The sequence below is a fragment of the Engystomops pustulosus genome, chromosome 8 (genome assembly GCF_040894005.1).
Source record: "Engystomops pustulosus chromosome 8, aEngPut4.maternal, whole genome shotgun sequence".
Classification (NCBI taxonomy): Eukaryota; Metazoa; Chordata; class Amphibia; order Anura; family Leptodactylidae; genus Engystomops; species Engystomops pustulosus.
Genome location: NC_092418.1, coordinates 21,448,833 through 21,471,345, shown reverse-complemented (window position 1 = coordinate 21,471,345; position 22,513 = coordinate 21,448,833). Strand labels below are relative to the sequence as shown.

General features: G+C 43.8%; 2 protein-coding genes across 4 annotated transcripts in view; one reads left to right on the top strand and one right to left on the bottom strand.

Annotated features, from left to right (window-relative positions):
• Positions 1-957: 957 nt before the first annotated feature.
• DNAJA3 (DnaJ heat shock protein family (Hsp40) member A3) lies at positions 958-10,397 on the bottom strand. Of its 2 annotated transcripts, XM_072120179.1 has the most exons (12): positions 10,188-10,397; positions 8,916-9,040; positions 8,399-8,482; positions 7,671-7,871; positions 7,426-7,578; positions 7,094-7,241; positions 6,164-6,228; positions 5,383-5,511; positions 5,190-5,305; positions 5,007-5,104; positions 3,784-3,895; positions 958-2,954 (listed from the first exon to the last, which is right to left on the bottom strand). In XM_072120179.1, exons 1-11 carry the CDS (start codon positions 10,333-10,335, stop codon positions 3,786-3,788), a joined length of 1,377 nt encoding a protein of 458 aa, XP_071976280.1. In that variant the 5' UTR covers positions 10,336-10,397; the 3' UTR covers positions 958-2,954; positions 3,784-3,785. The 2 variants fall into 2 exon arrangements, with proteins under 2 accessions (XP_071976280.1, XP_071976281.1); XM_072120180.1 differs by lacking the exon at positions 3,784-3,895 and having other exon boundaries at positions 10,188-10,396.
• A 6,619-nt stretch (positions 10,398-17,016) lies between these two features.
• The window catches only part of LOC140074888 (mitochondrial import inner membrane translocase subunit tim16-B-like), a 98,049-nt gene continuing 92,552 nt past the window's right edge, over positions 17,017-22,513 (top strand). The window contains exons 1-3 of one of the 2 annotated variants that reach the window (XM_072120174.1): positions 17,017-17,260; positions 21,264-21,360; positions 22,438-22,509. In XM_072120174.1, coding sequence (XP_071976275.1) covers positions 17,201-17,260; positions 21,264-21,360; positions 22,438-22,509 — 229 coding nt within the window. In that variant the 5' untranslated portion in view covers positions 17,017-17,200. The remainder of the gene's footprint in view (positions 17,261-21,263; positions 21,361-22,437; positions 22,510-22,513) is intronic. The other variant, XM_072120177.1, reaches the window with a different exon arrangement.

Below are 22,513 nucleotides of genomic sequence, written 5' to 3'. Positions count from 1 at the left end.
TTGGTCACCACTCAGAGATGGATTGAGCAGAAGTCATGTGCGGCCGTCTGCTCCATTACTCTCCCGGAGCGTTGAGGGGTCCGACTGAGGTAACAGGGACCCCATCGGAACCCTCGGTTTTCGTGATCTGTGGGGGTCTCATCACAGAGACCCCCACCAATCGTCAAGTTAGGCAATATCCACAGAATAGGGCCTAACAAAGAAAAGTGGGAAAACAAGGGATTATGTACCAGACAGGTTCCATAGGTTTGTTCTTAAGTTGAATTTGTATGCAAGTCGGAACTGTATATTTTTTTGCCCCAGTAACAATTGGAGTTTCAACATTTTTTTCCTATAATTGAACCAAGGGTTATCAATAAACTTCATTACAGACACCTTACAGCAGATGTTTGCAGCCTGAGACTACAGTAACATCCAGAGAGCTTCACCAGAGGTCACAGGAGTCGGTCTGCAATTAGAGGTCATCTGTAAGTTGGGTGTCCTTAAGTAAGGGACCGCCTATATAATATTTTTCACTGTAGTTTGCCTCCTTGATGTTCTTGTGTCTTTCTTGATATGCTGTATGTAGGATACTGGTGATGTATACATCCATTACATGAATGTGCCTACTGGTTTTTCATGCCTAAGGGTGATGTCACACTTGGCGTTTTTGGGTCCATTTTTAGTTAGTGCGTAGATCGTAAAAAACGCATCCTTTTTAAAACCGCATGCGGTTTTGTCCGTTCTTAATTGCACAAATTCGGAAAACCAGACGCAACGCGTGCGTTTTCTAAAAGTTGATGCGTAAAAACGGCCCAAAAACGCCATGCGCGATATAACCCTGAGGGTACATACATACATACAAGTAATTGTGGCTTTAATTTTTGCCAAATTAAACTTTATATCAGAACCTCTGTGTAATGTGCGTGGGTTGTATCGTGTATTATAAAATGCAACAAATGAGATAGGAAAACAATGGAAGCAGAATGGTTCAGGGTTTATATTCTGTAACATGTAAAGAACAAACAACCTGTAGGACACAATGTGCTATAGTCTCATCCAGGTTACCAAATCCCACCTTCCTTTAGGCATTTTCATATTATTACAGCTTCAATCATATTAAAGAAAACTATCAGGATACGTTCACATGGAGGATTTTGTAGCTGACCTTATACCTAGAAAAACAAAGGCTAATCGGTCATATTCTTTCAATGGCAGAATTACTATGGAGACTGGAAAGTACTTGTGGAGGCAGAACCATGTACATGAAACCCTTGGAGCAGCTTAAATTTACTAGAACAGATAAACAGGGGTGTTGGGTTCAGGTTTTGAGGTGAAAGAGCACCTCAAAATCTGCTACTGTGTGAACGACCGTGATAACTATCACTTGTGTGTCACACTTCTTTCAAAGACTTAAGAAACAGTAGTAGCTTCAGTCTTCTACCAGAACAGAACACACAAAGATATCTTGAGGAAAATTGCACTAACATTTTACATCTATATGAAATGTGGACCAAGACCAGTTACATACATCAGTGTTCAATCCATCCACTATCAGCCGCATATCCTCACCCATGGAGCAGACTCCTAGCGCCATAGTAATCTATGAGGCTTGGAGTCCCTTTAATGCATAACAATAGTTCCGTGGGGAGGCATGGGATTGGCCAAGGCTAAATGAGTCACTGTACAATGCATTTCTTTAGGTTGTGGTGTGTTACAAAGCATAAAGTATCAGCAAGATGTCAATTGTGACAGATTATTAGACTTGATACCAGTGCTTTACTCAGTAGGCCATAGAGATCTATTCATTTGGATCCCTTTCTTATGATCAGATCAACAGATTGGTATCCAAACTTGCAGATAGGGGGATCTCTTTTATTCACGGTACACTGCCTTTAAATACATATTCACAGCTGTTATAGAACATAAAGACACAAAGGCCATTAAGGAAAGACTAGAGAACAAATCTTACTTCTTCCCCCATGCAGATGCAGCAAGTTAAAGAGGAAATCTACCATTGGGAAACTACTTTTTCATGTAGTTCCCAATGCAGATTTCCCATGGCTGCAGCAGCTGCATCCCATTTTTTTGTCCAATTGTCCAACTGGGTTGCAGTTGCTGCCAAATTCATGCAAATAATTTGCAAAGGCTACTGGGGGCATGTAGTAGCCTAAAGGAACTCTATGGCCAGAGATCAGGATTGTCAGGTGCGCCTCCGGCACCAGAACAAGAGTTACTGTGCTTGCGCAGAGCAAGATGTGTAGTAAGAATATTAAGAGATGCAGGTATGAAGCGCCTAGTAGGGGCATGGAGTAGCCTTCTTCGCCCCCAGAGCTCCCTTTGGCTACTACATACCCCCAGTAGAGTTTGAGAATACTTTGCATAAAGATGAATTAAAGTTTGTTCTAGCCATGGGAAATCTGCATCGGGAACTACTTGAAAAAGTATTTTCCTGATGGTAGATTTCCTTTAACCTGACATTTGATAATTCAATGTGCATTGCGTTAAATGTCAAGTTAACACATGTCCATCTGTACACAGGATTCATATAGGTTGTAACCAAATCATCATGGGGCAGGTTGCCTGCAGTGTACTGTAGCTATGAGCCAAGAGACCATATTGTAACCACATGTATAATATCAGTGGACCCCACAGACTATACAGTAATAGAGATGACACACAAGGTTGTAGAAGCCAGTGTTGCTCTGGAGCTTGGGCATGGAGACACCCAAGCTCTGAATTACAAGAGGCTCTGAATCTAATAGAAGCATTGAGCATCAGATTAGTCAGTTCTGGAAAGTCCTTCATCTTCAAAATGGGAACGATTCCTGCAGTATAGGACTGGGTGGAGAAATCCTGCAGGTCTTGCTTGTGCACCTGGTATCAGTCCGGGCAGCTTCCAGATGTCACGGTGCCACAGGGAACTTGTATCCACGGAGAGTCCAAACTATGTTAGTTTCCTGTTGATCTCTTTCCTGCACAAAAGATTTAATGTAACACAGCGTCAGAGAGAAAAGATTTACCCTCAAATAGATGTCTGCTGCTACATTCACCGTGAAGGACACTGCCAGAAACAGCTAGAGGTTGGCTACCACCAGTAGTGCCGAGTAGGATTATGGATTAATTCATATTCCTTGGAAAGTTAAATAACTAATAAGAATATTGTAAAAATATTGCAGTTACCTTACTTACTACAGCGCCCCCTAGTGTTTTTATTTTTAATTGTTACGGGGCTGTGATGTGACCGCAAAATTTGTGGCACCCAATGGTGGTGCAGTGAGCACACAGTGATCGTGCAGCAAGCAATGTGACCGAGCTGGGTGGTGATAAATACGGGACATATTCTATATTTTGCTCTTTTCCCTCTATGGGGAGGGGTGAGGAGCACTTGTAGAAAAGTTATAAGTGTAATTTGTTGGAAAAGCCTTTTATAGATAGCAAAAACAAAATAATGACCCCAAACCTTCATACACAAATACATTAGTATGACCATAGCAGAAAGCTGCAGCTGCTAAACAAGAGTGTCTGGGACCTGAGCTACGGCAGGATACTTCTAAAAACCATATCCCATAAGGATATCAGTTATGTTTATACTCTAATCCACCCCCCAGGATGTAAAATCACATGAATACATCCATTATGTGTCATCAGATCAGAACTTTTGTGGAGGAGACATTCCTGATCGGAATGAAGAGTAAATCCAATAACCATGCACACTTACACCCAATGGGATGCAAGGGTTAAATTGCTGCCATAAAGTGAAACTTGTTCTAGGTTAGAGAAACAGAAACGGCCAATTCCTACCGTCAAGAACTAAACATTTTCTTTAGTTTGCTTAGGAATCCCTCCTTGTTTTCCCCTGCCTGCTCAGCCTCAGGCCTCTCCTCCTCAGCTGCAGGTCTCTGCCGTACACTGCCTAGTGGGCACAAACAGTAAACAGGTGTCAGACCCTCATCCGCCCCAAGCAGATCCCATCATTATAAATCAAAGAGCCCCAGCCTTATAGTAGGACATATAAAACACCACTCATGCTGAAGGTGCAATACAAAAAATAAATGGTAGGAAATGCACTATAAGAGCTGGACATCAATAAAGTATCACTAGGATATGAGATCACTTTATGATTAATATGGGTTCAATGAGGAGGCAGTAGAACTAATTTAGCATCAATTATCTCTAAGGGGTTGAGATTTGTTGCCATCACTTATCCGTGGAGTAAGGAATAACATGCCGTGAACCCACTGGGATGCACAGTGATAACAGTAACTGGGGCCCTGCAACCCGAAGAAATAGAGCAGCAGGCTAAGCATGCACCCATCACTATTCACTGCATATGGGGGTGCCAAATACAGACATTGGTTATCTTCAGCAGTGTCATAGGGAATGAAGGGTGTAACAGGGTTCTTGCTTAAACTTTATTAAGGGGGGGATGTGGGACTCGCATTATTGTCATCACTGAGGATTCCAGTAAACAGACTCCCTATTTATTAGCATGTCATCCCCATCTTTCCCTGCAGAGCAATGCAGTCCCCAGTCACACAGCTTTGTTGAGAACTACAGTCAGATGTATTGAATTGAAATAAGACTATAAGACTATTTGAATTGAAATAAGACTATAAGTCTACACACTGGGTGGCCATTGTGCAATGTGCTGATAAAGACTGAAAGCACCAGGCTCTACTGTAGCACTGTAGCGTTTTTATGCTCAGGATAAGTGGGGATTGCAGACTATAGCGATAAACCAAATATATATCCCCTTAATAGCTGTAAAATGGGAGATTTTGACCCTTACCCTTAGGCTGCATTCACACAGCGGTATGAAGGACGTATATACGTTGGATATACATCCCCCATAGACGGCAATGGGCGCTTTGGAACCCTACTGGAGCAGTACGGTGCAGCACAAGTGCGGCACCATACCGTCCCGTACCCCGTGCTACAGTTCGGCTGGCACACGTCAATGTGAATGTAGCCTTATATATATTTTTCCTGTACTCCAGATGACTTCTGCATAGATCCCCAAGTACCTGTAGTTGTGTTGGTGATGCCATTGACTGTGCCTTCCACATCGGTTTCTTCTTCTGCAAAGCTCAGCATCGACGACCGCTGCCTGTCAGTCAGTTGTCTAGAGAAAAACAGAGAAATCAATGACATGATCTGAGACGTAAAGTGTGATGGTGCATAAACAAACCACCTTCCAGTCCACTCACCGAGGAACTTTAAGCTTGATATGTATGTAGTGGTCTCCGTAGCCATAACTATTCATTCTTGCTATGCCTTTACCTGCGATCCGGATACTCTGATCTGCCTGTGTGCCTGCTGGTATCTGATACCAAGATGGACGCGTCAGAAACAAAGTATCAGGTACAGTAATTTTATTTATAGAAAAGGAAGACTACTTACAGAAACATTGATGGGTTCATACAGTCCTTGTGCCCGGGAGGTACCACCCAAGACAGCTTGAGCAATGGATACATGCAGGTCTGAATGGATATCGGCCCCATCACGTCTGAATATAGGACTCCTCTGCACCTGTATCATTTAATACTACACTTCAATATCAATATTGCAGACATAAATATTTTTGCTAATTTATGAAAGTACTAATTTTACTGCAATAGATTAGTCCTTGAATTGAATTTATTGAATAAAGAAACTATGAAAAACAGTGAATATTGAGGTGAACAGATCTCCTGACACCCCCTAGCATCACATGTGCCCCTATAGTTCTGGGAGGGGTAGGAACAAAGATAATGTATGATGAGTAAGGGGACAAATCTGCTTCCGGTTGGGAAGGGGTTAGAAGCTTAAAAACAAGAGTGGCATTGGAGGTTTCTGAAATGATATTTTATGTTGTAACATATTAGTTAAAAGTACGTTCTACACCATTTTTGTTGGTTATGTTTGTGTTACAGAATATAACATAGATAAATAGAAATAGGTAAACATAGGACGGCCAAAGATACATCTTGGTGGAAATTTTTATACACTGCATTTTCATGTTGTTTTTCTACATTTCTACTTTCCAGAGCAAACTGAACTTGCATTGGATCGGATGTAAGAACCTGCAATTATTAGCAGGTGTAACACGCTGCCCCCTGCTGTTCAAAAATCAGCATGCAGTAATTCACAACAATCAACAAGTGCATAAACACAGAGCAATAGGACAAATTACTGTACTAACCCTAAAAGTGATAAAGATTTCCTTCTTGCCCACGGGCATTCGCACAGTCTGACCATCTTCCACACCTGATGGAGGAAAATTATATACATCATGAATTCCTATACATTGATATATTATGCTGAGCTAAATACTGGGCAAAGGAACCTGGAGAGAAATCTTTATCACCTGATCGGAAGGGGTGTGAAGAGAAAAACATAGTGAAGATTGGGGTGAAGAGATCTCCCGACACACTCTACCCCCTTGCATGTGCCCCTGTAGTTCTGGGAGGAGTAGGAACAGAGATAATGTATAATGGGTAGGGGACAATACAGCTTCCGGTTGGGAAGTGGTTAGAAGGTTAACAATGCGGCCAAGACTGGCATTTGAAGTTTCTGAAATTATACTATGTTGTAATGTATTTGTTTGCGTTTTAAAATTAAAAGTATGTTCCACAACATTTTTGTTTATTATGTTGTGTTACAGAATATAACATAGGTAATAGAAAGCTTAGGAGAAGAAATGGATGCAGGTGCAGGACACCTTAAAGGAAACCTACCATTTCAAATGGTCGGTGTAAGCTGTAAACACCGAGCACCAGCTCAGGGTGAGCTGGTGCCGGTGCTTAGTTTTGTTAGTGTTATAAACCGCGGTATCGCGGTTTTAACACTTTTTAAACTTTATAGCAGAAGCTGCTTCGGCGCTGCGTGCGACCGTGCGCGACGCCTGCTGCATTTCCTATGTAGGCGCATGCAGCGCCAAAGCAGTTTCTGCTATAAAGTTTAAAAAGTGTTAAAACCGCGATTTTAACACTAACGAAACTAAGCACCGGCACCAGCTCACCCTGAGCTGGTGCTCGGTGTTTACAGCTTACACCGACCATTTGAAATGGTAGGTTTCCTTTAATACTACTATTACAGAATAATATACTGTCTTCCATCCCCCAGGACTTACCAGCAGGTACAGGGACAGTCACCGACTTCCTCTGCTTGGTCTGTCCACTGCCCCGGCAGGAGATACAAGGATTGGTCATAGTTGTACCTCTACCGCCGCAACGCCGACATGTTGACCGCATGACAAAAGGACCTGTGTTTATGGTCTCCTACAAAGGTAAGCAATCATGTAAAACAAATGATACCATATAGAAGAAGTTTAAGTGTTATAACCATTTTGTATAGTAATGGGATATTCCTTTGATGTGTAAGAGACCAACTGTTTAACCTAAAAACTACCTACAATAGCCATATGGAGAAATCACTTGCATGGATGACACCTGGCTGACTTACCATTCCAGTGCCATTGCAGTAGTGACAGTGCTGAAGTTTTGTGCCAGGTTCATTGCCCTTTCCATTGCACCTCTCACACGTGTCAGTGATGTTCACAGACATCTCTTTGTTTACTCCCTTGGCTGCCTGAGTAAACGTAAGGTCCATGATGTACTGAAAGGAGCAAGAGAAGAATTAGCTTTTCATCTGCACAGTCACCAGCGCTCATTTCCAATACACTAAGGACTGGATATAACATTGCTCACCTCCTGTGGCTGATCAAACATATTATTGAAATCCCCAAAGGGTGATCCGGAGAACTCCCCAAAGATCCTGCGGAACAGTTCTTCTGGATCAACAGTGGGACCACCTCTCCAATACTGCTGTTTGCCTCCACCAGCTCCTGCCGCAAAATCAGCCGTGCCATACGCATCATACTGCTTCCTCTTTACTTCATCACTGAGAACCTGAAACAAGGATAGGACATTAGAAGGGGTTTATTCAATAATCACTTATACAATGCCCCCCCCCCCCCCCCGTGCTTCACTTATACAGTCCTAATATATCCACTTCCTAAAGAATGGTGTAACAAGAAGTCTATGTAACCAGTGTCTACATGTTCACACTGCATAAGCGTGTATCTAATAAATTCAATGTATGAAATAAATCCTTATCCAAGATAAGGGGACCCATTTAAAACCATCTAAATTTTAATAAAGTGTCTACCCAGATGTAACTATTAATATCCATGGCATGGACTATCAATGGCATCTGACCTCCCTCCAGCACAGTAAGGATGCATATGGCGTTTTTTGTGGGGTACATGTTCTCAAAATGCACTGGAAAACAAACCACCTCCTGCCATACCTCATCTCCCAAGAGAACAATGGATCAGACATGCCGAAAGTCAACATGCCTGATCCCTCTTTCACGTGTGAGTTGGCACTGCCATACATATTACCCGCCTGACAGTAAGGTTTATGGCCATCGTTACCTCGTAGGCTTCAGCCAGCTGAGAGAACTTCTCCTTGGCTTGGGGGTCATCTTTGTTGGTGTCTGGATGGTATTTTTTGGCCAGCTAAAAACAGACAGAAAATGCAGATCAGATCACATTACAGTTCATCAAGACACTAACAATATATTATAAAATACAGCAGGAAGTTGAACACCAGACAACTATTCTATACAGATTACTAATGTTCCATTAAAGTTCACTTTGTCATTTTCATTGCAGAATCTAAAGAAAATATCCATTATTGATTTATCACGAACGATACAAGTATTTACTCGGTAGAGGTGACAGGTCCTGTACAGTACATGTATCGCCCTTGTAGCTGTATACTGATGTGTTATAATGATGGTCATGGGTCTGTTTGCCAATTTCACAAGAACAAGACTCCACAGTGCAAATCAATATACAACATTGTACAAGATCAAAGGGGATGGGGAGTGTTATACAATCCGGCCACAAGGAGATAAACATGTCTGGTCATCCTGGCGTCAGCTCATACCTGGTAATAGGCCTTCTTAATTTCTTTCTGGCTCGCACTCCTCGGGACCCCCAAAACTTGGTAAAAGTCGGTCTTGTTAGAAACTGATGCACTGGTGTGGAACTGGGAGACGTGTCCTAAGAAGGCTGCAAAGATGAGAAGGGTTATATATGGTGTAAACAAACTATTTTGCCCCCCCCCCCCACAATGCTTGTGATTGCGGGGGTATCCTGTAGATAAGGGGTACGTGTCCATAGTTGTATATCCCTTTAAAAGAACATCTACCACCAGGATGAAGGTTTGTAAACCAAGCGCACTGATATGTGCCCCCTCTGGCAGGATCTGATCTTCTTTAAGCTTCTTATGCCCTTTTTTTAAGAAAAGAAAATGTTTTATAGATTATGCAAATGAGCCCGAGGGGCTCCATTAACTTCTTTAGAGCCCAGAGGCCCATTTACATAATTATAAAATCCTTTTTACGTAAAGATCAGGGCATAAGAGGCTTAAGGAAGATCCAGCCAGAGGAGGCACACACCAGTATGTCAGTGTGCTTGGTTTACAATCCTTCATCCTGGTGGTAGATATCCTTTAAAGCCCCAGGACATATAGGTTATCCATTATGCTTTTTCCATCCAAAACCTCTGCTTGTTGTCACCAAGCAGAAACCTTGGCTGTTTACTTCTCAATGATGAAATTTGTCCTGGGATGATCACACAGGTGCAGAGTATTACAGGATAAATACTAGCCCTCTGTGCCCCCACCACAAGACCAGGTGACAAAGAAGGTTATATCCAATGTCTGCAAGCAGAGATATTGAACTGATCGAAAACACATACATATTGGAGATTATAGATTCTTTACAAGGAATTACTCATGATGACAATCTCCTTAAAGGGATTTTACTTAAAAGGACTTTTCCATACACATCTGGTATTGCAGCTCAGTTCCATTTAATGGTGTAATACCAGACACAACCTATGGTCAGGAGTGGCGCTGTTTTAGGCAGATTGTAGCCTTGTGTTGCACATAGCATCATGAATGGAAACTATGGGTTGGGAAGGGATCATCACAAGACTGAAGTATAGTGGACAATTACAGGAATTAATCTAATATCTGCCAAAATTATAAGGAAGCCACAAATATTTGTCACAAGTCGCTATGGAGTTAGGGGGACATGCTGGGATTTGTAGTTTCACACCAGCCCCCTGCACGGTATCCTGCCTGACACTCCAGACCAGCATAACCTTGAGTGTCCAGCACACATGGCGCAGGGGCCTGTCCCCCAGCACTCACCTCCAGCTGGTGCCCGGGTCAGCGCCGCTCTCAGAGCCAGGAGCACAGCTGCCTCCCCCCGAGGCCATCGCTGAAGCCCAGAAATCAGCGGCCCCCGAGCTCCGGACACTGCGACTGAGAACCAACGCGAGGAGCAGCGAGCCGCCATCTTGCCGGGGGAAACTTTCTCCACCGCGCATGCGCTTTGGACGCCGCTCAGGTGGAATGTCATTGGGACAACGGAAATGCGCTCTGTTGCTCCTCTCAAACATATGACTTCACCTCCATTCGAAATAACCCGCCGCCATCTTTGTACTCCTCCTCCGCCTGTTTTGAGAGAAACTTTCTACATTTTTCTAGAAAGTTGTGCAGCCTGTGACCGAGCCGCTCACTAAAATTCAGTTTCATTAGTGACTTGTAGTCTGAGTAGTTAAATTAAAAGTGTTTTTTGCCTGAACAGATTATTTTTATATTGAGAACATACATTTATTCCAGGGCAGGCTGGAATAAAAAAAAAACTAAGTAAAAACAAGCAAACAGTGAAAACAAAAGTTAAATATTATACTAATATAATGTATATTTTTGCACTTTGACTTGTCACAGGTCTTGTGAGGCTCTAAACTGGAACTAACCTACATTCACACATAATAAACTCCCTAACGAAGATTTACAGTGGCGTAACAGGACCCCAGTGGGCCCGATGCGAACTTAGAAACGGGGCCCCCCCATATACCTAAACCCTCGCTGCCAGCCCCATACTGCATGTTATTCTTCAGAATACACATATTTCATATATGCTTTGCACAGACATAACCACATACACTACATATGCACAAAACCCAGGGGAGTAACCAGCAAAGGCTGGGCCCCATAGCAGACCTTTGAATCGAGCCCCATATAGCCCTAAACATTCATGTTCTGGAACGCTTTTTGATTCTGCTTTAAGACACAATCCGGGCTTCCCCCATGTTCACATGTTGAGGTAACATTGCGTTTTAATCGTCTTTGGCAAACGCAATGGAAATGTAATGGTACCTCAGCATGTTATCACGGTTGGAGCCTTTGGATTGCGCTGAACTGAGTGTCACATTGTCCACTTTTGATCTGGGTTTAGTCAGGTCAAGTACCACACTTATTTATAGTGTTTGTGCCAGTTTTCTGTCTGACTTTGCACTAAAAAGAATGTGCAAACTGCTTGTACATGTATTTATAAAGTTTCTGCGCCAGTTTTTTGTCGCGGCTGGTCTGTGGCAGACAAGACAGAAAAAATGTCACCTAAAGGGTTGTTTTAGTGCTCCAACTTTATTACTGACGTGAAACACAATTTTGTCTTGAAAAACTGGCGCACTCTGCACACTCCACAGGCAAACTGCACTTACCACATTTGCCCTTTGTTAATTACATTATGATAATAAGCCTGAGGGCTACACTAGCCCCTCTAGCTTTACAGGCTGTTAAATTAATCACCCTTATCCACAAAGCTCTGCATAATGCTGCACCTCCCTACTTTTTCTCTCTTATCTCGGTCTATCGTCCAACCCGTGCTCTTCCATCTGCCAGTTATTTTAGATTATTTCTACCTTAATTTGAACCTCCCACTCACGTCTCCAGGACTTCTATTGAACTGCACCAATTCTCTTGAATGCTCTTCCCCGGACTCTCAGACTAATAATACCCACCCTCCTAAGCTTCAAACATGCTTTTAAAACCCATGTATTTACGCAGGCCTATCGCACTCCCTAACTGCATGCAACTTTAACTCTTTTTTTATTAACCAATTCTGTGTCCTCCTCCCGTCTGGTATCTGGCAAACGCCAGGTACCAAGCTCCAGGCTTCTCTGCAGTCCCATTGACCTTGGACATTGTATTTAAAGGGGTTATCCTAGAGTAGTAATAACTTACTTAGTTGGACTTTTTAAAAATAATAAAACTGTACTCGTTTGCTGTCGATGTCCCGTGCCACGGTGCGTCTGATCAGTGCCCATTTGTTTACAGGGGCACGGAAGCTGCACTTGGGGAGATTCCGGACGGCAAAGGTGGCTGGGCACTCTCATCCGTCCCTATCTCTCAGCATTGTAGGCACTGGGATAATGGAGTAATGGGGTAATGGAGAAAAGTGGCCGGGATGGCAGGGACCCCGAGTGGAGCTTCTGTGCCCTGTAAACAACAGGATCAGACGGACCGCGGCATTGCACTGGACATCAGCAGCGAAGGAGGAGGTGAGCACAGCTTTATTATTTTTAAAAAGCCCACACCCTAAGTTATTTATTTATCTCAGATAACCCCTTGAAGATGGCGGCTGATGACTAGTTCAAACAGCAGCATTTTATTCAGTAAATTATTTTTTTAATTATAGACCATTATACAAGCTCTTATACCTCATCCTTATAGACTGTAAGCTCTTGTGTCACCTCCTCATAGACTGTAATCATTTGTGTCACCCCCTCATCCTCATAGACTGTAAGTTCTTGTGTCTCCTTCTCATCCTCATAGACTGTAAGCTCTTGTGTCACACCCTCATCCTCATAGACTGTAAAGTCTTGTGTCACCCCCTTATCCTCATAGACTGTAAGCTCTTATGTCACCCCCTCATCCTCAAAGACTGTAAGCTCTTGTGTCACCTCCTCATCCTCAGAGACTGTAAGCTCTTGTTTCACCTCCTCATCCTCATAGACTGTAAGCTCTTGTGTCACCCCCTCATCCTCATAGACTGTAAGCTGTTGTGTCACCCCCTCATCCTCCTAGACTGTAAGGTCTTGTGTCACCCCCTCATCCTCCTAGACTCTAAGGTCTTGTGTCACCCCCTCATCCTCATAGACTGTAAGGTCTTGTGTCACCCCCTCATCCTCATAGATTGTAAGCTCTTATGTCACCCCATCATCCTCACAGACTGTAAGCTCTTATGTCACCCTTCATCCTTATAGACTGTAAGCTCTTGTGTCACCCCCTCCTCCTCATAGACTGTAAGCTTTTGTGTCACCCCTTCATCCTCATAGACTGTAAGCTCTTGTGTCACCCCCTCATCCTCATAGACTGTAAAGTCTTGTGTCACCCCCTCCTCCTCATAGACTGTAAGCTTTTGTGTCACCCCTTCATCCTTACAGACTGTAAGCTCTTGTGTCACCCCCTCCTCCTCATAGACTGTAATCTCTTGTGCCACCCCTCATCCTTATAGACTGTAAGCTCTTGTGTCACCCCCTCCTCCTCATAGACTATAAGCTTTTGTGTCACCCCTTCACCCTCATAGACTGTAAGCTCTTGTGTCACCCCCTCATCCTCATAGACTGTAAGCTTTTATGTCACCCCCTCATCCTCACAGACTGTAAGCTCTTGTGTCACCCCCTCATCCTCATAGACTGTAAGCTCTTATGTCACCCTTCATCCTTATAGACTGTAAGCTCTTGTGTCACCCACTCCTCCTCATAGACTGTAAGCTTTTGTGTCACCCCTTCATCCTCATACTGTAAGCTCTTGTGTCACCCCCTCATCCTCACAGACTGTAAGCTCTTATGTCACCCTTCATCCTTATAGACTGTAAGCTCTTGTGTCACCCCCTCATCCTCATAGACTGTAAGCTCTTGTGTCCCCCCTCATCCTCATAGACTGTAAGCTCTTGTGTCACCCTCTCATCCTCATAGACTGTAAGCTCTTGTGTCACCCCTCATCCTCATATACTGTAAGCATTTGTGTCACCACATCATCCTCATAGACTGTAAGCTTTTGTGTCACCTCCTCATCCTCATAGACTGTAAGCTCTTGTGTCACCCCTCATCCTCATAGACTGTAAGCTCTTGTGTCACCCCCTCATCCTCATAGACTGTAAGCTCTTGTGTCACCCCCTCATCCTCATAGACTGTAAGCTCTTGTGTCACCCCTCATCCTCATAGACTGTAAGCTCTTGTGTCACCTCCTCATCCTCATAGACTGTAAGCTCTTGTGTCACCCCCTCATCCTCACAGACTGTAAGCTCTTATGTCACCCTTCATCCTTATAGACTGTAAGCTCTTGTGTCACCCCCTCATCCTCATAGACTGTAAGCTCTTGTGTCACCTCCTCATCCTCATAGACTGTAAGCTCTTGTGTCACCCCCTCATCCTCATAGACTGTAAGCTCTTGTGTCACCCCCTCATCCTCATAGACTGTAAGCTCTTGTGTCACCCCTCATCCTCATAGACTGTAAGCTCTTGTGTCACCCCTTCATCCTCATAGACTGTAAGCTCTTGTGTCACCCTCTCATCCTCATAGACTGTAAGCTCTTGTGTCACCCCTCATCCTCATATACTGTAAGCATTTGTGTCACCACATCATCCTCATAGACTGTAAGCTTTTGTGTCACCTCCTCATCCTCATAGACTGTAAGCTCTTGTGTCACCCCTCATCCTCATAGACTGTAAGCTTTTGTGTCACCTCCTCATCCTCATAGACTGTAAGCTCTTGTGTCACCCCCTCATCCTCATAGACTGTAAGCTCTTGTGTCACCCCCTCATCCTCATAGACTGTAAGCTCTTGTGTCACCCCTCATCCTCATAGACTGTAAGCTCTTGTGTCACCCCTTCATCCTTATAGACTGTAACTTCTTGTGTCACCCCCTCCTCCTCATAGACTGTAAGCTCCCACAAGCATGGCCCTCGTTCCTATTGTTTTATATGATTGTTATGACTCTGTAATGTCTTATTTTATTTGTATATGTTCCCCATAATCTGTAAAGCGCTACAGAAACTGATGACCCTATATGACCGTATAAAAATAAATAAATAAATAAATGAACAGTACCACCTAGTGGTCATACTGCTAGTTGGCATTCACAATGGGAAAGTTCTTGCAAATCTCATGGATTATCCGTGTTTACTTCAGTAAGAAGGTCTGCACAACACGTTTAATCCTCGATTCATGCCTTTAATCTTATATAATGCTTCTCGTTAAGATTGCTAAAAGGGTTTAATACTAATTATGAGTGATAACATATGTCAAGATTTTACTATTGCAACTCTATTCACTAGAACAAGTACTTCTACCAGATCCAGAGTTAACCCCTTTACAACTGGGCCCTTTTTGGTTTTTGCATTTTCATTTTTCTCCCCACTGTCAAAAATCGAAAACATTTTTTATTTTTCCATGTACAGAGCGTCATAGTGATGGTTTTTTAATATTCAATGCCATGTACTGGGAAGCAGGAATAAAATTCCAAATGTAGTGAAATTGGTGAAAAAATGCCTTTCTGCCATTTTCATGCAGAATTGGATTTTACTCCTTTCACTAAGTGCCCCAAATGACATGTCTGCTTCATTCTTTGGGTCAGTGCAATCACGGGGATACCACATTTGTATAGGTTTCATACATTTATAAAAATGAATACCTCGTGTACGAAAAAAAAAAAAAATTCTTAATTTGGCCACGTTCTGGTGCTAATAACTTTTTCATGCTTCAGGGTACATAGCTGTGGGTGGTGTAATTTTGTTTGCGACTTTTGATTACAGTTTCAATGCTAGCCTTTTTAGGACTGTATGACCGTTTGATCATGTTTTATTTTTTAATTTTTTTTTTAAAAAAAGTGGCATTTTCGACTTTTCGACGCAATTTTCCGTTATGGGGTTAAACGCTGGGAATAACCATTATTATATATTTATAGATCGGACATTTTGGAATGCTGTGATACTTTATGTGTTTATGAATTTTACTGTTTATTTATATTTATATTAGTTCTAGGGAAAAGGGGGGTTGATTCGAATTTTTAGGTCTGCCCCATAGCAGATTTTTTAACTGCCCCATAAAAAAATGTATACATATTTGTTTTTGTATACTGACACATGTTCGAGAGAATCACAAACATTTATACACTCTTATATACACACATTAATATACTTATATACAGGCAGTCCCCGGGTTACGTACAAGATAGGTTCCATAGGTTTGTTCTTAAGTTGAATCTGATGTAAGTCAAAACTGTATATTTTATAATTGTAGATCCAGACAAAAATCTTTTTGCCCCAGTTACAATTGGAGTTTCAAATTTTTTTGCTGTAATAGGACCAAGGATTATCAATAAATCTTCATTACAGACGCCTTACAGCTGATTATTGCAGCCTGGGACTATAGTAAAGCATCCGGAGAGCTTCACCAGAGGTCACAGTGGGCAAAGGGGTCCGTCTTTAACTAGCGGTCGTCTGTAAGTCGCGTGCATTATGTTCACATACTGAACATACTCATTCAGATTAAGGGTGTACCCTTATGTATTGATAGATGACATTGGTACAGTGTCAATTTTAGGACATGGTCAGAAGTCATAGATCATATAATAGCACATTTGATACACTGTACATTAGTGTACACCAAAATGAAGTCCTGGCTAAGTTGTTTTTATCTTATTTTCATTGACTTGGTCCTCATTATCAGATTGGTTGGATCTAAAAAGCAGCATATACAGTATGATTCAACAGGAAAGTAAGCAGACAGCGCCATTCCCTGCATAGTGGCCAGGCCAGGTCACTGCATTTGAGATAAAATATCAGAGGAGATAAAATACAGCTGAATAGACAATTAGCATTATTGGATGGTGACATGTCTGTCCCACACATACTTTGTAGACTTTTCCCTACAAGCAAGCATTTATCTGTGAGACTTCTCACCACAATACTGCGCCACTATAACCACAACACTACCTCCTGTATTTAAAATACTTTATTGAAATAGAAATAAAAATAAGTAATTTTTGTTTTAATGTGAAACTAATTCACCACAAATATACTTGTAATTAAGTGTGAATAGGGCCTGTAACATGAGCAGGCATCCACAACCGATGGCAGATGGCAGAGCTGTAAGACATGAACAGGCCGGAGCAATGGATGGCCGATCTGATCGCTGTTCGCCGTCTCAGGGGTTGGGAGGGACTCCAGGGAGAGAAGAGAGTGAGAGAGGAAGAGACAGAGAGATCATCTGATTGAAAGGCAACGAGACAGCTCATCTCAGGAAGTAAGAGACAGCCAAGCTCAGGTCAGACAGTGACAGTCACTCCAAGGCTTCCTCTCTGCACCACCATGAATCGCTTCAAGACCTCCAAATACAAGAACTGCATCCCTAAGATCCCCAAGAAGGAGGTAAGTCACCCCAAAGACAGGCTCTGCAACCTGTGGCTCTCCAGATGTTGTGAGACTACAACTCCCAGCATGCAATGCAACACTCAGCACTTGATGGGACTGTAGGAGAGCTGCAGATGGCTGATGCATGGACTAATAGTTGTACGTGTCTTAAAGGGTTAATGCATAACAGGGAAATCATTATGCATGGTTCTTGATTAATACTGTGATTATGAGCGAGGCACACACAGGGTTAACTTGTGCATCATGTGCCGGGGGAGGGCGTATATAGGGTGAGGTCATTCATCATATGTCCATATAGGGATCACGCTACATGTACCTGCATGATCCTAGTATCAGGGGTCTCTGGTGTGCGGTGTTACCTGTGCACATACCTGTCATGTATGGCCAGGAGCAATGTCGTTTTCACAAACTGTCAGCAAGTTATGGATCGATCCAATAAAGAGGAGATTTATATATTGATGGAAATAAAATGCATCTCCTGCTGGGAATGTGCTTGTACGTATAGATCGATGTATCAGGAAGGCATTGCTTTAGATTCATATACAGTACCTGCACTTACAGGTGAGCTCGCCTTGCGAACTATATAGGAGATAACACACTGATCAGCGAGATCTGACCAGTGGGACCCTTACTGGTTATAAGAATGGGGGGGTTTCATTCCCTCTAATAAATAGAGCAGCAGTTAGAGCATACATAGTCTGCCACTCCATTCACTGTCTATGGGATGTGTGGAGATAGTGAAGGGCTGTACTCAGCTATCTCCAGCAGTGCTATAGGATGAGTGGAGCAGCAGGTCGAGTATACACACTGCCACTCTGTTCACTATCTATGCGGCTGATGGCGATGGCTGATAGCAGCACCTAAGCTCTTATACACTTAATGCATTCACTGTCTATGGGACTCCTTGAGTACAGTGCTCCACTATCTCCAGCAGTGCCATACAGAATGACTGAATGAAGCAGCAGATCAAGCATACACACTGTCACTCTGTTTACTGTCTATGGAAGACTGGAGATAGCTGAGTACATTGCTCCACTATCTCCATTAGTGCTGTAGAGAATGAATGGAGCAGCAGGTCGAGTATACACACTGCCACTCTGTTCACTATCTACGCGGCTGATGGAGATGGCTGATAGCAGCACCTAAGCTCATATACACTTAATGCGTTCGCTGTCTATGGGACTCCTTGAATACAGCGCTCCACTATCTCCAGCAGTGCCATACAGAATGAATGGAGCAACAGGTCGAGCATGCACACTGCCACTCCATTTGCTGTCTAATGGACCTCTATGCCATATAGAGTGAATTTGCAATGTCGTAATATCTGTCTTCATTTGACAGAGCTGAGCATGCAGGTGAATGCGGGAGTTGGCCGGTATATCTGTTGGCGAGCCATCTTGTTTGACCAGTAGCTGTAAGCTGCATTGATATCACATTCTGACATTCATTAAACCTAATGTGAATGCTGTCTTATGTGCACTGTCAGCATATTGATGTCTTTCTAATGACAGGTTCTTTTTAAAGGGTTAATCCTGTCCAATCGATCCATTTTCCAGGCATAGTGGAGCGTCTGTACATGCGGAGGTGCCATCTACAGCAGCTCAGCCATTTCCCCTGGAGTTTGCGCTGCGCTGTGTATTTCCTTCTTGTGTTTTCCTAGAGATTGCATAATTCTAATAACCCGTCACTTCCTTTGTCTTATTCGTTCCAGCTGTTATTTTGCTCCCGTTAAAAAAAAACCAACAAATCTTTATAATTGTTGCTCTAAAAATATGTCAATGCCAGTCACTCGCGCTGTGGAGTAACACAGGAGCTTGGCACAGAGTGCGCCCACACTGCGATAATATATGTGCCTTCTGTCATCAGGACTAATGCTGCAGGTCCTGAAATATCCGGCGTCTTGTGTGCACGGCCATGTCATAAGAATCTCATTTCCTCCTGCGTTTCCTGTACCGAAATACACTTTCTTATAGTTACCCAGATAGAATACAGCATTGAGGGCAAATATAGCAAACCCCCGATGCTTCAATACTGTAACCCCCTATGCTTCCGTACTGTAACCCCCTATGCTTCCGTACTGTAACCCCCTATGCTTCCGTACTGTAACTCCCTATGCTTCCATACTGTAACCCCCTATGCTTCCATACTGTAACCCCCTATGCTTCCGTACTGTAACCCCCTATGCTTCCGTACTGTAACCCCCTATGCTTCCGTACTGTAACCCCCTATGCTTCCGTACTGTAACCCCCTATGCTTCCGTACTGTAACCCCCTATGCTTCCGTACTGTAACCCCCTATGCTTCCGTACTGTAACCCCCGATGCTTCCGTACTGTAACCCCCGATGCTCTCGTACTGTAACCCCCTATGCTTCCGTACTGTAACCCCCTATGCTTCCGTACTGTAACCCCCTATGCTTCCGTACTGTAACCCCCGATGCTCTCGTACTGTAACCCCCTATGCCTCCATACTGTAACCCCCGATGGCTCCATACTGTAACCCCCGATGGCTCCATACTGTAACCCCCGATGGCTCCATACTGTAACCCCCGGTGCTCTCATACTGTAACCCCCGATGGCTCCATACTGTAACCCCCGGTGCTCTCATACTGTAACCCCCGGTGCTCTCATACTGTAACCCCCGGTGCTCTCATACTGTAACCCCCGGTGCTCTCGTACTGTAACCCCCGGTGCTCTCGTACTGTAACCCCCGGTGCTCTCGTACTGTAACCCCCGGTGCTCTCGTACTGTAACCCCCGGTGCTCTCGTACTGTAACCCCCGGTGCTCTCGTACTGTAACCCCCGGTGCTCTCGTACTGTAACCCCCGATGGCTCCCGTACTGTAACCCCCGATGGCTCCATACTGTAACCCCCGATGGCTCCATACTGTAACCCCCGATGCTCTCATACTGTAACCCCCGGTGCTCTCATACTGTAACCCCCGGTGCTCTCATACTGTAACCCCCGGTGCTCTCATACTGTAACCCCCGGTGCTCTCATACTGTAACCCCCGATGGCTCCATACTGTAACCCCCGATGGCTCCATACTGTAACCCCCGATGGCTCCATACTGTAACCCCCGATGGCTCCATACTGTAACCCCCGATGGCTCCATACTGTAACCCCCGATGGCTCCATACTGTAACCCCCGATGGCTCCATACTGTAACCCCCGATGGCTCCATTCTGTAACCCCCGGTGCTCTCATACTGTAACCCCCGATGGCTCCATACTGTAACCCCCGATGGCTCCATACTGTAACCCCCGATGGCTCCATACTGTAACCCCCGGTGCTCTCATACTGTAACCCCCGATGGCTCCATACTGTAACCCCCGATGGCTCCATACTGTAACCCCCGATGGCTCCATACTGTAACCCCCGGTGCTCTCATACTGTAACCCCCGGTGCTCTCATACTGTAACCCCCGGTGCTCTCATACTGTAACCCCTTATGCTTTTAGTTAGGTGGCAAGACTCCTTATTCTCCTTTAGAAGCTTCTTTGTGTACAGTATCGAGGGCGGCACTATATGGGGGTACATTGAGTACGTACAGTTCCATTGTATAGTAGGGACTCAACATAGCCAGATGTCGTGAAAATTGCAACTGATTCTCTAGGTGTCAGTGATAGCCACTCACATCACTAGGATGTCAATAACACTATTATTTATTGTGTACGGCCAAGATACCGTTTGTGTTCAAACCTTGCACTTGAATTTTGAAATTTTAGTGCATCAGGAAGGAGTTACTCCAAAACACAGATGCGTTTAGACCTGAAAGCTTGCAATCAGACATGAGCAACACGTGTTTTGCCTTGTTAAATGGAAGCACCCTGTTAACCTAGTTTTGGATCACAAGTGTTTAGGTGTAAACATATGTGCGTTATGAACAATAAACTAGGATGGTGCGCTGGAGGGACTTACCCGGCCGATGGACTGAACTGAGGCACATTATCCTATTTGTCGAAGGCGCCCTGATTGTTAATTGTATGAATCTTCTATTTTAGGGCTGGATTGCGGACATTGGTGGTGTTTCAACTTCTTCCAGCGGTGACAACATCAAATGTGGACGCAGCCGCATCGTGTATAACACAGACAGCCCAGGTATGAAAAACATTGCAACATTGGGGCAGATGTATTATTGTACTTGTGCCCAAAAATTGTAGGTTTTGTGGGGGTTTTTTTGGCGCAAAAGTGTATTGTGCCATTTATAATGAGTTTGCACCAGAAAAAACAGATGTTTCCGACTATCCCGACTCCTCCGTCTTTTTTTGGCGCAAGTGGGCGTGGCCTATATTTTCCACATCATCCGCCACATTTATGTTGTGTTTATCGGCTTTGTTAGGCACAATTTCTGGCGCAGAACAGACCAGGAAAAAAATGATCTGAACTCAAAAGAAAAAGAAAAACAGACGCAGCCCATGTAAAATTTTGGCGCACGTTTTATTGAGGTCGGCATTTTTCTGGCGCACAACTGATTAGTTCCGTCTACCCATTAATTACTAACAGCCGTGCGCCACTTTAATACATCGGGCTGTGCTTTCCAGAGACTGATCTCCTATGCCGACAGTCGTGCTTGCGCCAGAATTAGTAAATCCCCCCCTCTGACTTTCAGACACTTGATAAATCTGCCCCAAAGTCTTTTAGTCATATGTGATGCAAGGAGTCCCTGCACCTCCCAAGGACAACTGTGCCATACTGTGATGCTGTTTTCAGGACTAAGTGGTCTAAAACAAGGGATACTGTGGGATTCATCCCAATCATCAATATCAGATCAGCCGGGGCCCTCCCCACCTATATGTTGATATAGTAGACTGCAGCATTTTGACTAGTGTTGCAGTCTCTTTATACCCTATGAAGCACAATGCTGTACACCGTATAGTGGCCATAACTCGGTATTGCAGCTCGGTCATATTCACTTTAAAGAGACTGAGCTGAAGCCTGCCGAGGTGACTTATGGACATCGGAGGCCTGCGAAGTGGAACTAGTCTCCCCAGGTGATACACAAGGGGTGCCATGTCTCGGACCTCCCTGTTCTAAAATAGTTCACCTGTCCCAAGTATTGGAGATTCCAGAATAACCATTTTAATTGTAATGTGTATAGAAAGTTTATGTTTCTGCTCGTGTGTCAGTACATCTACACCTCATCAATTCCTATTCCTACATGTGATTTATTTTCAGGGGTGCTGGGAATAACCTCCCTAGAAGAAAAAGGAGAGAAGAGGACGTTTTCAAGGCTGCATTGTCACTCAGGTGT